Source organism: Alnus glutinosa, chromosome 12, assembly GCF_958979055.1.
Source record: "Alnus glutinosa chromosome 12, dhAlnGlut1.1, whole genome shotgun sequence".
Lineage (NCBI taxonomy): Eukaryota > Viridiplantae > Streptophyta > Magnoliopsida > Fagales > Betulaceae > Alnus > Alnus glutinosa.
Window position 1 is genome coordinate 27,116,951 of NC_084897.1, and position 16,578 is coordinate 27,133,528.

Below are 16,578 nucleotides of genomic sequence, written 5' to 3' on the forward strand. Positions count from 1 at the left end.
AAAAAGCAACATTTAGAAGAATGTAATTGCAATCTCTATGTGGAATTGTATACTTTTGGTAACGATACTGAAAGTAGGGCATTCCAAAATGACCGTATGAACTATGAAGGCAATAACTGTTTTAATGATGAAAATTGCCTCAATAATCAATAGCTATTTTAATAGTTTCAAAGCACTTCTCATTTGGCAGAGGAAACGTCAAGGTCAGTTTGGTAAAAAAAAAAAAAATGTAAAAATTGAGAACTGATTTGGAGAGGGCCAATTTGAAAAAAAATGTTGTATATGTAGAGTCAACTGACGAAAATTTTTTAGGTAAAATTTTAAAAAGTGGTTTTTAAAAATAAAAAATTAGAGTGTTCTCTCAAATGAAAGAAAAATAAAAATAAAAACCCTTAAAAAATTAAAAAGATAATATATTACTATTTACACTATACAATGGCAACCGCATGATGGCACTCACCTCGGTGTCCATACTAAATGGTCTTAGGGATCATGATTCTCTACGGAAAATGATATTTTTACATTACATTACGGTTATTATTTTATATCAACTCTACACCAAGACACAGAGTATGAAATACATATATGTGGGTCTTATATATATGGGTCTCACACTTAATATATTTTAGTGTAGAGTTAATGTAAGATAATGTAATATAGAAATACTACGTCCCGATCTTCTCCGATGAATCAAACTAGTTTGACAACACTTTTTAGGGTATTTTTTTACCTTTTAACAAATAAATAAATAAAAGAAGGTTTTATCAAACACGCTGTAAACTATTTTCACTGCATTACAACGGAAAAGCAACAAGTAATTTCTAATTTATTTTTTTTCAAGCGAACCGTAATTAAACTTGAGGAAACAAAAAAAGCGAGAAGAAAAGGAGGCAAGTACAGGTAAAGTGGCATTAATACAGGACAAAAGCCGTGGACAAGCAGTAGGAAGGTAACAGGAAGGTAGGGGAGTTTGAAATATGCGAAAGAAGCTTAAGCGATGAGCGGTACCGCCCCCACACGCTCTCCACAGTCCTCACCCCGCAAAGAGACAGAACGAGAGAGTGACTGTGCAGGCTGCAGCAGTGAGCAGCCAACGGGGTTTCCTTATATATGTAAATGTTACTGTTAATTTATTGTCGATGGTATCGGCAAGGATGGGGCTGTGTCTAGCTTTACGATTACCTAGCAATTAGGTATTAAGATAGATTTGGATATATCTTCATATTTTTCTATATAAAGAACTTCAAATATCAGAATCCGTATCTCCTGCAATCTTAAAATTGGCTGCTTGAATTATAAATATCAAGATTGACATCTCTCTGCTGAAATCGTATGCAATTCAAATTGTGTTGAAAAAATTAAATTATATGCAATTCGGATAATGATAGAGATTAGAGAGAGGGGTTGTATGCAATTCTGCATACAATTTCAGACAGTGAGAGAGAGGAGTTGTGCGCAATTCAGCCCGAGGTGGCCCCTTATCTGTGGGGCCAGAGAATTGTAGGGATCCTTATTCCAAATATCATGGTGATTTGACGGTCAGCTGTGGCGTTCAGTTAAACCGCCTCACCTCACTATATGCTTCCACACTAAGCACTAAGCAGCGGCATCTGCGTACATTATACATTGTTGTTTGAATTTCGGTTTCAAACTCGGAATCCAAAGACGAGTCGGAAATGCGACAAAACTCTTAAAAAAAAATGGCTTTAGTTCTCATAGCTCACATGACACGAGTATTGAAGTTAGCTTCAGCCAACGTACGTCTCTTCTCCGGCCTTTTGTGGTTTCTTCGTTGGGCAGAGTAGCAACTTCCCTCCACCACAATCCAAATGCTCTTTCTTGCTTCGGTCTTCTGTTCACAAAAGGACCAACACTTGGATCGTGTACCTTGTTTCTAACAAGAAAGCGAGCTAGAAACAAAGTGCCTTCTTTGAGCAGGCCTAACTCTTTTTCATTACATCCCCACTTCCAAATTCGCCATCTTGCCGTGGTAGGACATGATCGTCAAATAGTAGCATGGTGCATTTTCTCATTTATTATAAGCTAGCTACTCATTGTTAATGAATGATCAAACGTTCATTGCTCCCTCTTTTCTATTCTGCAGGTCAAGGCTCATTTCTCCCTCCTCTCAGTTTCACTCCTACCACTCTGAGAAACTATTTGTGAGTTTTTTCATATAACAAAGCAGAGGAGCATGAATTTTTTTTATTTTTTTTTCTTCTTACTTTTTAGAGCAATTCCAGTGACCATCTGTTTCTTAAGCATACGTATGTTTTGACAACTTCTATTCATTATTATGTTACTGTACATTTGAAGAGATTGTTGGAGATACCCTTTTAGTGTGCATTGTGTGTGTGTGTCTTGGCATACATATGTTTTAACAACTTCTATTCATTATGATGTTGCTTCACATTTGAAAAAGTTGTTTGAGAGACCCTTCTAGTGTGCATTGTGTGTGTTTTTGTGTTTTCAATGTTCAATTTTTGGTCTTTGTGAAGTAGATGTCCAAGGGAATAAATTTAAATGTGTTCCTCCGCAACCTACTCATAGACTCGTAGTATCAATGCTGCTGATCTTATACAGGCTCTTGAGTGGTTTACTTAATGTTTTGATTGTGAAGCTTACGTGTGAGTTATTCCTTAATAAGTACTTATGGGAATCTTTTCCTTTTTATGTACGTAGAAGTGGTATAGATTTGCAGTTTGAAAGAAGTCACAATGGGGCTTCTAGATCTATTTTTTGTTGCATCTAACCCAGTGCTGAAAGTGCTACTGTTGACTGCACTTGGCTCTTTTCTTGCATTGGATCGTATAGACATCTTGGGGGAGGACACAAGGAAGCAGTTGAATACTGTATGTTATCATTCTTGCCTTTCAGATCCATTAATTAATCTCTACTCCTTATGGCTTGTAAAAAACTAAATACTTTTGGAAGTACTTATTTATTTCTTAAGACTGGGTAGACTAACAATTGCACTCTCTGTTCCTTATAAGGTGGTATTTTTTGTGTTCAATCCGGCACTTGTGAGTAGCAACCTGGCTAAAACAGTTACTTTTAAAAGCGTTGTTTTATTGTGAGTATCATTCTGACTCCTGAACATATATGGGATAGTTGTGGGATGTGTTATTTTCTAATTAAAGTTAATTAGTTTTCTTCCTTCCATCTTGATTAAATATGCAGGTGGTTCATGCCATTAAATGTTCTCGCTACATTCTTAATTGGCTCTGCACTAGGATGGATACTCTTGAAAATCACAAGACCTCCCCAACATCTGAAGGGCCTCATCTTGGGTTGCTGTGCAGCAGGTAGCCACCCATAAAATCCTTCACTAATATATATATATATATATTTGTACATCATTTTCAACCAAGGAAACTAAGGAAGCCAGACTTGCAACGCAATTATGGCACTGGTGGCTCCTCCAGTTTCCTTCCCATGCTCTGCCAACTTAATTAATGCACCCTTTGGATAAATATGTTTTGGATTGATGTCTACAGGAAATATGGGAAATTTGCCTATAATTATCATCCCAGCAGTATGTAGAGAGAAAGGCAGTCCATTTGGAGATCCTGATGTCTGCCATATATATGGAATGGCCTATGCTTCACTTTCTATGGCGGTATATATATATGATTATGTATGCGTGATGCATGAACAAAACTTTTAACTTTGACGATGACTGACATTCTTTATTTTGGGTCTTCAGATTGGAGCCATTTATTTGTGGTCTTACGTTTACAACATTGTGCGGATTTTCTCAAGTAGGGTCAACGAAAAAGTCAACATAGACGAATTCGCAAGCAATATGAAGTCTAGTGGGAGAGCATCGGAATTACCCCAGGAGAGTTGCTCAGAAGCACTTCTTCCTTCAGAAAACTATTCTGTATCTATGGACTGTGCAAATAAATCAATGCCTCCTCCTGAGGAAAAAGTGAAAGTTGTTTCCTCCTCCTTTGCTATAACTGAGAATTTCTTAACTTAGAAGTTTCTCTTCTGGAGATTTACAATAATCTTTTTGCAATTTCATTGCAGGTTCCAATCTCATATGCGATTAAGTACTACTTAAGGGTGCTTTCAAGAAAGATCAATCTAGGGGCCATATTTGCACCTTCAACTACTGGAGCGGTATCTCTTTGGTTTTTTCCCCCCCTCATGGCATGGCGCTTTATTTTATTTTATTTTATTTTATTTTTTATAAGCTGGGGATGTAATGTACCCTGATGATTCACTGGGATACACTAGTACATGCTTTTAATTGCCACTGCAAATGCATTAGGTGTTCAACGTAGTGAGAGGGTTAATAAAAGTCCCCATTGTAAATATAGTACAAGCCCTTCGATAATCTAATAATAGTGTAGCATAGCATAGTTGTCTAGATAAAAGTAGGATTGATGTTTGAAGCAAATATAATGCAAACATGTCTTGCTGGTAATTTGATGACTGATATTTCTTTACATTTTCTTGTATCATGTATAGATTGTCGGGTTCATCATTGGTGTGGTTCCCCAGATCCGAAAGTTCATAATTGGTACCGATGCTCCTTTACGTGTGGTTCTGGACTCTGCTTCTTTTTTGGGGTATATATCATAAGGTTCTTCTTTATAGGTTTTTTAGTCTCAAAGTAATGTTTGTTAGGAAATGAATATGAAAATTTCAACTAATTGGTTCTCATTACCTCTAGAATTAATGAGATAAAAGTTTCCTTACCTTCCTTATCTCTCCAGTGAAGCAGCCATCCCAACTCTCACCCTGATATTAGGAGGAAACCTTCTTAAAGGTAATAAAATGTTCAATTTTTTTTTTAATTTTTTTTTTTTACTGTTTGTCATGACTACCTTATAACCCTAGTTTTGTTTTTATGCTCTCTCATTTTTATTTTTATTTTTATTGACAAGTTTTTAGAGGATACCATATGTTGTTGTCATTCAGGCTTAAAAAGGTTAGGTATTCTACAGCCACTCATCATTGGCATCATAGCAGTGCGATATGTTGTCCTGCCTCTCTTGGGCATTGTCATTGTTAAAAGTGCCATACGCCTTGGTTTCATTCACTCAGATCCACTGTATCAGTTTGTTCTTCTACTTCAGTATGCACTTCCACCAGCAATGAACATAGGTACGATAAGTTTCGATCTACTTTTTGAGAATTGAATACTCTAACGTAAGCTTCATTTGTATTCAATATGTGTATGTATATATATTATCTTTTCGTTTTTGTCCTTCAAAATGAGCTCTGTTAATCTTTTTCAATCATTAATATATATGTTTTCCTTGTTTCATATGACAGGCACAATCACCCAATTGTTTGGAGCTGGCAAGAGTGAATGTTCTGTCATCATGCTATGGACATATGCTTTGGCTTCAGTTTCACTAACGCTTTGGTCGGCCTTCTTCATGTGGCTAGTTGCTTGATCCGTATCTCTTCATGTACAATGTTGTACATGGCTCAAGGAGTCAGGCTAGGAATTTTAGTCACAGTTCTATCTTCCTAACTTATGTTGTACAATCCATAATCATTCTTTTCAAGCTCTTTAAGCATCAATTTCACTACTTAATTCCGTTGTAGTTTATGTGAGTTTTAATTAATTAAAAGGCGACAAAAATAAAATAAAATCAATCGGTTTATGCAGTCTTGAGATAAAGGTAACAAAGACCTCTTATTAGGATAGGATTTAGGCATAATAATAATAATAATTTTTTTTTATAAAAAAAAAAAAAAAAAAAGGGCTAAAGCGTCAATACGGTACGTTATACGGGGCAAGGGAGAACCCAAATCAGAAAGTGGAGTGCAGTGTCAAGTTGCCAAACACGAGCGTAATTGTAGTAGAACAGATGTAGATTGATGGTGGTCCGTGATCGATCGAGAGGCGATATTCGGATCCAATGGCTACAAAGACGAAGACCCTGATGGTTGGGTCACGTATGATATCAGACATGCCCTAAACAGCCTTAAAAGTTAAAACCCCCAACTCCATCGACATCCTGGACCATCCACTGAAATCTGTTGGTCTGAGCTCCCCCGGTGGCCGGTACCCCCACCCCCCACGCCACGACCAAGATAATAGACATTCTCAAATTGACCATTTTGTATAAACTCCCCCCAAATAATTCGAGGCTCCAGCAAAACAGTGAGCAGGAAAAATCCTTCTTCTACTCTGGTTCCTAACCTTCATTGGGCATCTCTTTGCACCTGGAGTTGGGGCTCTGCTGCTGCTTCTGTTTTCCAAATATGGAGCATGTTCTTTTTTGAAGAACTTGGATATGTGCAAGCTCATTTGGTCAGTTAATACTCTGACACCCTGCTATACTATACTCTGCTCTGCCATCTCATTCACACTCGTAAATGTTTTTATCACAGATGACAGATCGTTATAATCGTGTAGGAGAGCTTTGGTTTAGAATTTATATTAATGATCATAATATTCTAAGACAAAACTCTAGTCTCCCAATGATCCACACACAGACATAGTTATTACTAGGAGTTGTACCTAATAATAAAGAAGCGACCGCCGACCATGGAGATTGAACCTCTGAGCATGGGCAACGAGGTGATTGAATTTGACCTGATGGGTCTCGCTGATGACGCCGTCGACATTGAGCACCCTGTTGACGATGATGAAGACCTTCTTGACAATTCAGCTACCACTGCTGCTGTCGGGTCCGCTAGTCAACTTTACATCCCTCAAGGTGCTGCTGACACTGATCTCGAACCCTACGAGGGCATGGAATTCGAATCCGAAGAGGCTGCCAAGGCCTTCTACAATTCCTACGCTCGCCGTGTTGGCTTCAGCTCCCGTGTCAGCATGTCCCGCCGCTCCAGACGTGATGGTGCCATCATTCAGAGATCTTTTGTGTGTGCCAAAGAGGGCTTTCGTGTTGACAAGGACAAGCCTGGCCGTGACCCAGCCAGGGTCAAACGCCCCCGGGCTGAAACCCGCGTTGGTTGTAAGGCCATGTTGGTTGTCAAAATTCAAGATTCTGGTAGATGGGTTGTTTCCAATTTTGTCAAGGAACACAACCATGAGCTCGTTCCCGCGGATAAGGTGCACTGCCTCCGCTCCCACCGTCACGTCTCTGGTTCTGCAAAGTCCTTGATAGATACCTTGCAAGGTGCTGGGATTGGCCCCAGTGGAATTATGTCTGCACTCATCAAAGAATATGGTGGCATCAGCAATGTTGGTTTCACAGAGCGTGACTGTAGGAATTACATGAGGAGTAGTCGGCAGAGGACCCTTGGAGGTGACACCCAGCTCCTCTTGGACTACTTGAGAAACAGGCAAGCTGATAACCCTTCTTTTTTCTATGCTGTGCAGGGAGATGAGGATCAGTGCATGAGCAATATTTTCTGGGCTGATCCCAAGGCAAGGACTAACTACACTTACTTCGGAGACACGGTTACTTTTGACACGACTTACAGATCAAACCGCTACCGGTTGCCCTTTGCGCCTTTCACTGGAGTTAACCATCATGGACAACCTGTGTTGTTTGGTTGTGCTCTCCTGATGAATGAATCTGAGGCATCCTTTGTTTGGTTGTTTAAGATGTGGCTTGAGGCAATGTCTTGGCGGCCTCCAGTCTCAATAACCACTGATCATGACAGGGTAATTCGCTTGGCTGTTACCCAGGTCCTTCCTGAGACCCGTCACCGATTCTGCAAGTGGCATATCTTTAAAGAATGCCAAGAAAAGCTATCCCATGTGCTTTCTGAACATCCCAATTTTGAAGCAGAGCTCCATAAGTGTGTCAACCTGACAGAATCCACTGAAGAGTTTGAATCTTGTTGGCTATCTCTAATTGATAGATATGATCTCAGGGGACATGAATGGTTAGGAACAATTTATGCCGACAGGGGGCAGTGGGTCCCGGTATACTTGAGAGATGCATTCTTTGCTGAAATGTCAATAACACAACATAGTGATAATATAAACTCTTATTTTGACGGATATGTCAATGCATCAACAACCCTACAGCTGTTTGTTAAGCAGTATGAAAAGGCTCTCGAAAGTCGCTATGAGAAAGAAGTCAAGGCAGATTATGACACTATAAAAACTGCTCCAGTCCTTAAAACCCCATCGCCCATGGAGAAACAGGTAGCTGAGCTTTACACAAGGAAATTATTTATAAAATTCCAAGAGGAGTTGGTTGAGACAATGACTTTCTTGGCAACCAGAGTTAATGATGATGAGGCAATTACAACATATCGAGTTGCTAAATTTGGAGAAATTCATAAATCTTACTTTGTTACATTTAATGTTCGTGAGTTACAAGCAACTTGCAGTTGCCAGATGTTTGAGTTCTCTGGTCTTCTTTGTAGACATATACTGACAGTTTTTAGGGTGACAAATGTTCTCACTCTACCATCCCGTTATATTTTGAAACGTTGGACAAGGAGTGCCAAGAGTGGTGTCATATTGGAGGAACGTGCCAGTGATCTGTTGAATGGTGCACAAGAATCTCTTTCTGTTCGGTACAATAATCTTCGTCATGAGGCCCTTAAGTATGTTGATAGAGGAGTTAAAACTGCAGAAATTTACATTGTGGCAATGGATGCTCTGCAGGAAGCTGCAAATAAAGTTGTTCTTGCCAAAAAGAATAGCGGGAAAAGCACTTTTGTCAATGCAAGTGGCAGAGAAGATTGCGCACATCAAGGAATTCTACCAATTAATACCTGTGGGGATCATCAATGTGATTTAGAACAACCTCTCTCTGTGGTCAGTTTCTGTTACTTACGTTTACTGTTTTTTGATAATTTCTTTTTGAGCTTTCTATGTTTTAGGTCATCGGTGTAGTTGCTTGTAACTTGCAGATTCAGTAATGAATTATCGCATTAAAAAAATGTCGCAAATTACACCTCTCCTTTTGCCAAAGAACCATATCACCAGCTGATTTTTCCCTTTATAGAACAGTAGTCTAAAAGCTCCCTGAAGAAAACTAGTTTCATTAAGTAGCATAATTTTATAGTACCAAGGTTATCTCCACGATCACTTCTACTGTTGTTGGAACACCATCACCTCAGTTGTAGAATTATCATCCGTTTGAATAGTCTGCTTCTTCAATTTCAGTGTATTTTTAGTCATTTCTTCCTGTCATTGCCATCTGATAGACTACTGTCATATCATTATACTGTTTTTGGTTAGTATAGCACATATACTGGCTCCAGGTAGTTTGCGTGTGGTTAGTGTGTGTGTGTATGTATTTAACTATTTATGCATGTATGTATACATATGTATTCTAACCTTATAGTGGTCATTAATCTTATGGACTATGATTACCTCTGGGCAGCATGACATCTCTTCCCAGGGCATCCTTTTGTCTGTAATCTCATCTCTGGTTTTGTCTCTTCTCTACCATATACATGATTTGGTATTCTTCAACTAAAAGAGTTTAGCCTTCTTCAAATCTTGTTTGTCAGATTACCAACATCCTCAAGACTCAGATCATACAATCTGAAATCTCTCAGGCTCTGATATGTGCCGTGTCATCTCCTGCCAGCTGTATCCATTATCATGTCCCTTAAAATGCTTTTTTTTTTTAAACAAAAAAAAAAAAAAAAAAAAAAAAAAAAAGGAAAAAAATTATCAATGATTCTTCTTGGATCATTTATTATTTAAATGGCATATTTTGTGTCTCTCCTTTTAAGTGGGAGCAAATGTTCTTTTTTAAAAAGACAGCAGATGTTCACTTCTTTTGCAAATTAGCTTGGAGATTGATCTTTAGTAGCTATATGACACTCATCCATCTGCTAGTGTTTCAATTCTTTTTCATTCAATTTGTAAATGAAGAGCCCAATTTTGGATCAGGATCCACTACAATTTCAAAGGAAATGTAGATTTTCAAATTATGTAAATTAAGGTCGTTTCTTGCATCGTATGGCTTGAAAAATGCTACCTATTAAAAATGTGGTTGTTATTGAGGAAAAAAAATTCATTCCAAAAGATTTTTTTCTTTACTTTTGAAGATAAGCTTTTTATTGAATAAATCAAAAGACAGTTTTTTGCTCAAAGGCTTTCTACGACATAAAGAGCAAGAACTTGATGAAAATATACTAAATTCTCATTGGTAATATATCACATTTTTAATAGGTAACATATGTCACTTCATTCGATACAAGAAACGACATTAATTTACATAATTTGAGAATATATAATTTCTTTAAAATTGTAGGGATCCTTATCCAAATATTAGTATTAATGAACTACTACATAATATATACGACTTTGTCCTTAGATCTAAAAGAACTACTGACCTGTCCTTAGATCTAAGGACAAAGGAACTACTACATGACCTGTTTGTTTCTAGTGTAACTAACATGCAACTGTGAATTTTGATTATTTGGTCAATTGATAATGTGTCGAATGATGTTAGGTAAATTATGATCTATACATCGTATGACTTTATTATTACTAAACTTTGCATATGGCTGTAGGATGAGCAAGACAGGAAGATCCTAAAGCTATTGCGACAACTTGAGCGTGCACGGCGAAAATGTGATGTGTATCGGGCCAATTTGCTTTCAGTTTTGAAAGATATTGAGGAACAGAAATTACAGCTTTCAGTTAAAGTTCAAAACATTAAGTTAGCAACGAAAGACTGAGATCTGAATGGCATTGACGTTATCCGAATGCGCGTGTCTACTTCAGTAAGGTCTCGTTTTGCTGTTGACTGGCACATGAAGAAGCAGGGAGGGGAGGGGGGATGACATAGTTTTACTTTTACTTAATTGATTTCATATTAGAAAAAACTTCAATATTGAAAATTCCCGGGAATGATCAAATTGCTTTGTCAGACCCGTGTACGTGATTTTCCCCACCGGTGGAATATGGAAATTGCTGTAATCCTTTTTCTGAAGAATGTAAAATGGAAGTGACAAATGCTTTATATTTTGAAAAATTAGGAATTACTTTGGGACAACGACTTAAAGGTCAGCCGACTCAGCCGTTTGCCTGCAGCGGGACATAGGGGTGATTAGGCAATCAGGTTGTACACTGCCCCTATGGGCAGAGAACAGCCCCAAACCACCCGTAGCCAGTGGAGGATGATTTTGAACAACCATCTGCCTGTATATGTAGGGGGGATAGTTAGCATCAAATGACAAAAAATTCCTACAAACAGACTTCTCAGTCGCTATATTGTACAGATATTGCTCGCCACCCGTTGAAGGTATTTGATGACCTCCACACACACAAAACAACAGAGGACCTCCATCGGCCGTCACCTGGCAAATATGCACGGACTTTATTTCTATTATATCAAATACTGGATTACATATTCAACAAAAAAAAAAAAAAAACCGAGCAAGAGACGTTATTTGTTCAACCAACCTGTTTTCAGCAATTGAATAATCTCAATGAGAGAAAGAATGGAAAAAAATAAAAATAAAAATAAAAAATCATACTCGGATTTGATTTAAAAATAAAAAATAAACTGCCAAATTGCAAAGTTGAGATCATGTTTAGACTACAAGAGACCTTATTTTTCTGTGCACCCAACCATGACGAATATGATAGCATAATGATGAGGGAGCAGTAGAATACAAATTAAGATCGGATCAAAGAATTTTCAGTTGAAGGTCAGCATAGCCAACATGTGCTTTGTGCCTTTCAAAGAGATCTTGCAGTGCTTCAACAAACTGACGGTGAGCTTCGATGACCTGAAACACAAAAACAAGCAAGTAAACTAATGGAATTACATACATTGCTCGTCATTTTGGGTTATGAGCTTGCTGAACTATAAGTAGGTTAGGTATAGCTTGAGCAGCTTGCAAGGCCCTCAGGATTCCATTTACAAGTGAACTACACACATATTTCCATAAAAAAAAAAAAATATATATATATATATATATATAGTGCAGCCTGAGCCAGTGTATTCATCACTTTTAAGCATATGAGACGGCGCCTGAAGTCAATATGCATAACATATTAACATCAGAAGCTATGACTCAAGAAAACACAACATGCCAATGCAAATAAGTTCCCCCTCCATCTTCTTTTCATGTTAAAATCTATTTCCTATTGATTTGTTGTGTTCAGTTCAAAAACAAGATGCTTCAAAAGATAAGCGTGAAGCAAAGGAGTCTCCTCATTGGACAATGTAATGCTGGGGTCTTGGGTAGAGACAGGCGTGTGAGTTTGAGCGAGAATCATGAGACTCCATGGGCAGGTCATCCAGGTCAGCAACGAACCCTGGCTCTCCTTTCCTGGCTGGAAGTGTTTGGGTTAAGGAATGTTTCTATTATTTGACAATGGGCAAGGGTTGAAAAAATAAATATACAAGGGATTCTGCATAGTTAATTTAATGCACAACTGATAGACAAATATAACATATACATGATGCTCAACATTTGAGCAGCAATCATACCTCTTCCATGGTGGGTTGTGGATTTTTCTTGAGCTCAATTGGTCTACCCACCACCACATGCATTGGATGCCTATAGGGTAAAGGAGATCTGCAAAATAGAAGGCACCAACTCTAGATGATTGCCAACTCTCTGCACATTTCCATATGTCGTTACTGCAGACAAATTCTCAAACAAATGCATGCAGAAGTGACAGGCCTAGAATTTCAATAAACAAATTGGATGAAGAAATAAAAGGAGGACAAGGAGGTGGACGAGCACGAGCGTAATATAGTGAGAGTAAAGATATTAAGAGAACTATACGCACCCCAAAATTCCCCAGAAGTATATTGGAGTGAACTTGATAGCTCTAGAAAATTGTAGGAAGAGCTTCCCACCTGGCTTCCACCACTTATAAACATGCGACTGTTGCACAATTGGGGAAAAGAGACCAAAGGAGAGGAATAAATTAGCTGTTTTGAGTAAAGCAAAACACATCACTGAGATTATTTGGATCTAGATTTTGTGGGTTTTGAATGGGCCTCAGATCTCAACATATGATCATGGACCAATAAAGCAAAACCATTAAATGCATATCAAACACAAATCAGCTACTACAATTATAAAATCCTAAAACCTAAATAAGGAAAAGAGAAGGGGAAAAGAAGTATTAAGAACCAGTACCTGACCAAAGCAGAAAACTGGAACCAGAGAATGGCCCATCTCCATGGCTATGCGAACAAATCCTCTTCTTGTCTTGAGGAAAGCAATCTACAAAGGCAAGACATTAGAAATCTCCCGTGGAAGTTTATCAAAAGCAACAAGTATGCTCTCTATATGTGCATATGCTGTAACGACCTAGGAACAAACGCTAACCACATTTGCGGCCTGTGCTATCACCCCAAAATGACTAGTCAATTTAGAGCTTCCTTATAATCACTTATAAAGCTTAGTTTCACCTAGTAAATAAGAAATGTAGAACTTAGCACTCATGAGCACTCACTCTCTATGTGGGCTTCTTCCTAATATAGGATAAGGGTGTTACATATGCGCTCACACACACATGTTGTATGTCGGTGCATGTGTGTGTGTGTGTGTATGCGTGTGTGTGTGTGTGTGAGAGAGAGAGAGAGAGAGAGAAGGATTTCTATAGACAAAATCAACACAAATAATTTAAAGCGATGATAGAATGAGGAAAGAGCTTAATATTGCCCATTTGATTGTATAGCCAAGAATGTCAAATCTTTATGAAAACTGTGGTGTTCAATTATTATCCAATGTCTGCAAACAGACATGGATGAGTACATGGAAACATTGAATAGACATAAACATACAGCATGAGGAAGAGTTAAAAGGTTAAACCTCAGAACCATGCTCCATAAGAAATGTCTCTTGCACTCCCCCTGGCACTATGATGCAGCTATAACCAGCTTCCAAGAAGGAGGTGAAATTTTTCTTCGTTGCAGGTGCAAGACCTAACCATGTCCATATGTGCCTCAAAAAAGGTGTGTAGAACACCTAATCATTTTCTCACACATGATGAGAGAGACTGAACAGAGAGGAAGGCTCCAAGAAATGTATACAACTTCAGGGTAAAAAAATCTTACAGCGCTACTAGCAAGGACCTTTATCTTTGGGAGTGGCATGAAACCTGTAAGGTCAGCAAGTGCAACAACGCCAATTGGCAAAACTGAGTGTGGTTCATAACCAAAGACTGCATAAAACACAGATAAAGGTTAGTACTTTATCAAAACAAGGAGAAACAAGAGGCTATTTGGCTAATTACAGTGCTAAAGCACCACACAAAACTATTGCATCAGTGGCTTACTAATTTAAATTCAGCAGGCAAATAGAAATGAACCACCTAACCGCTCTCTTGACTAATGGCTAACAAAGTAAGCAAAGAGTAACCGCATCTCTCTCATAACTCTCACAAATCCTGAACAATGCGTTGACCCAAAATCATATTGGCTAGTAACTGTTGGGGAGATTAAAACCTTGAGGAGTCTTTAAGTGAGACCATAATATTGTAGGTTAGGCACCACTCAACCCAAAAGCTTAAGCCTATAGGTTTGGACCAATTAACTATCTCCCATCCTTCTAATAGACGATGAGAGCAGGAAAAAAAAAAAAAAAAAAGAGTAAAGAAAACAAAAGATAATACTGCAATGGGAGAATGGAACAAACCATAAGCACGAGCAGGATCAAAGGCTTGTATATCCTCTACATGCAGAGTCACTGGGAAGTAACTGCAAGCATGCTTACAAATATACCTGCAAATAATTGTTTCTTTTAAAAAAAAAAAAAATGGTAAAAAAGGAAACGCTGAGTAACTCTGAAGAGGGGGAAGAGAGTAGCAGTAAACCTGGACAATCGTCGGCCTAATCTGCTTTTATCGTCAACGGGAATGACCATAAATAACACAAGCAATCCGAAAACCCTGATTGAATACAAGCAGAGTCAAAATTGAAGAGAAAGAATAATAATAAAGAGAGAGGGAAAAGAAAAAAGGAAAAGGGAAGGGCCAGAAAACGAACAAAAGGGATTTGGAAAGAGGAAGGAAGTAAAGGGAGAAGAGGAGCAAAGCGACGTTGAAATGGATGATCCCCAGCCATATCCCCAGCGCCACTACTGTGTGTAGTACGTTCGATTCGAATTCTTCTCTTCCCTTAAATACCCTCGGCTGCGGCTCTGGCGTTGTCTCCGTCCCCTCCACCGTCACCATCCTCAGCCTTTCCTTTCCCTTGTGCTTCTTCTTCCTCCTCTTCCAAAAATCCGACGTTACGCAAAAGGTAATTAAGTAAGTTCAACCGCCTCTGACTACAACTGAACTAAAAGCTGTCTACCCTTTGCTGGCCTTTCCAATTCCAACCAAAATCTCTCCGGTATATCATTACTCTAATAACAATACACTTAAATAATCAAACAAAACCAAAATAGATGCCATCCCCATCATTTCATTGAATTCAACGTCCCCGCTCTCCTCGCACACTCACATGACACGATCACATGCTAACACGTATGAGAAAAACTTCACTCGCTCTTTCTAGCCACGTGCAGCCATGCCGTCGCTTGATTGCGTTTGCATACTAATTTTTTTGTTTTTCTTTTTTTACTATGTTGACCGATACCGATAGACTTAACTAATTTTTGAATTTTTTTTAATAACTATTCAATTTTTTTTTTCTTTTTTAAACTAATAAGTATTCATTTAGTTAAGACTATCACAATAATAATTATAAAACAGAAATATGACTTTTACCATGGCTGTTTAGCAGCATACCTATAAAAAATAAATAAATAAATGTTACTACCTAAAATTTTCCACACCCAACGTTCACCTTTTTGTGGCTAATTTTTAGCATTGCGATTACTTTGGGTGGCCTAAATGTGAATAATTTCCTGCAGGCCGCGGCCCCTAATTAAGGATGGGTGCATGTGGTTGAACCACTTTGAATACAACAGCAATAAGTAATCACGCAATCTACGTTTTATTGTTTTTGTTTCCTTTGAAAAAGAGCAATGCTCTTCTTTTCCGCTTTTTTTCTTCTTCTTTTTTTTTTTTTTTTCTTTTTTTTTAAAAAAAAAAATTTATTATTTTCGAGATACAAGGAAAAGGGTAATCATTTATTTTCGAGTGTTGAGTTTAAATTATGTTAAGATATAAATATAGACTATAAAAATTAATTTTAACCCGATTTATTTAATTAAACAGATAAAATCTTTCAATCATAATCTACTAATTTTATATTTAAGAGTTAAAGATCTTTATGGTACCTGTGGTTTTGAAACTTTATTTTTTGGTACCTCAGTTTCAATTCGCATCACACATGGTATTTAAATTTTGGAAAAAGACTGAATTGGTACCTCCGTTAGTTTTTCCGTCCAAAAACTAATTATTTGCCACATGTCAACCCATGAGTGTAGACATGTGTCATAATGTTAAAAAAAAAATGGTTAAGAGGTGAGGGTGGCTCCCCAGGGCCAAAGAGCAAATATATATATATATATATATATATATATATATATATATATAAGGAGTTTTGGCTCTTGGAGGTGGCCGAACCACCCCGCGGCCCTGGGGGGTAATTCGGCCACCCCCAAAAGCCAAATAGCTAAAAAAAAAAAATGTATCAAGGAGTTTTAGCCCTTGGGAGTTGGGGGAGCCACCCCCCAAGGGCCTTGGGGGACACCCCTTTTCTTCTTTTTTTCCAATTTTTTTTTTAAAAGTTTTTAACACTTTTT

The 16,578-nt window shown here is 38.0% G+C and overlaps 3 protein-coding genes across 6 annotated transcripts; 2 read left to right on the forward strand and 1 right to left on the reverse strand.

The window, feature by feature from the left end:
- The first annotated feature begins 1,864 nt into the window (after positions 1 to 1,864).
- Positions 1,865 to 5,544, forward strand: LOC133852277 (protein PIN-LIKES 3-like). The gene is made up of 12 exons (XM_062289002.1): positions 1,865 to 1,990; positions 2,105 to 2,162; positions 2,683 to 2,852; positions 2,994 to 3,073; positions 3,181 to 3,305; positions 3,498 to 3,619; positions 3,707 to 3,937; positions 4,033 to 4,125; positions 4,477 to 4,577; positions 4,725 to 4,777; positions 4,930 to 5,115; positions 5,287 to 5,544. The coding sequence occupies exons 3-12, from the start codon at positions 2,718 to 2,720 to the stop codon at positions 5,409 to 5,411; spliced, it is 1,251 nt and encodes a 416-aa protein (XP_062144986.1). The 5' UTR covers positions 1,865 to 1,990; positions 2,105 to 2,162; positions 2,683 to 2,717; the 3' UTR covers positions 5,412 to 5,544.
- A 414-nt stretch (positions 5,545 to 5,958) lies between these two features.
- Positions 5,959 to 10,892, forward strand: LOC133851160 (protein FAR1-RELATED SEQUENCE 5-like). 2 transcript variants are annotated; one of them, XM_062287473.1, is made up of 3 exons: positions 5,959 to 6,277; positions 6,358 to 8,710; positions 10,426 to 10,892. In XM_062287473.1, the coding sequence occupies exons 2-3, from the start codon at positions 6,515 to 6,517 to the stop codon at positions 10,591 to 10,593; spliced, it is 2,364 nt and encodes a 787-aa protein (XP_062143457.1). In that variant the 5' UTR covers positions 5,959 to 6,277; positions 6,358 to 6,514; the 3' UTR covers positions 10,594 to 10,892. The 2 variants fall into 2 exon arrangements, with proteins under 2 accessions (XP_062143457.1, XP_062143456.1); XM_062287472.1 differs by having other exon boundaries at positions 5,959 to 8,710.
- Positions 10,893 to 11,381: 489 nt separating this feature from the next.
- Positions 11,382 to 15,252, reverse strand: LOC133851161 (diacylglycerol O-acyltransferase 2D). 3 transcript variants are annotated; one of them, XM_062287476.1, is made up of 9 exons: positions 14,871 to 15,247; positions 14,699 to 14,773; positions 14,521 to 14,606; positions 13,941 to 14,047; positions 13,696 to 13,851; positions 13,018 to 13,104; positions 12,662 to 12,759; positions 12,357 to 12,444; positions 11,382 to 11,649 (listed from the first exon to the last, which is right to left on the reverse strand). In XM_062287476.1, exons 1-9 carry the CDS (start codon positions 15,056 to 15,058, stop codon positions 11,548 to 11,550), a joined length of 987 nt encoding a protein of 328 aa, XP_062143460.1. In that variant the 5' UTR covers positions 15,059 to 15,247; the 3' UTR covers positions 11,382 to 11,547. The 3 variants fall into 3 exon arrangements, with proteins under 3 accessions (XP_062143460.1, XP_062143459.1, XP_062143461.1); XM_062287475.1 differs by lacking the exon at positions 11,382 to 11,649 and adding an exon at positions 11,841 to 12,199 and having other exon boundaries at positions 14,871 to 15,252; XM_062287477.1 differs by lacking the exon at positions 11,382 to 11,649 and having other exon boundaries at positions 12,370 to 12,486; positions 14,871 to 15,249.
- Between the last annotated feature and the right edge of the window lie 1,326 nt (positions 15,253 to 16,578).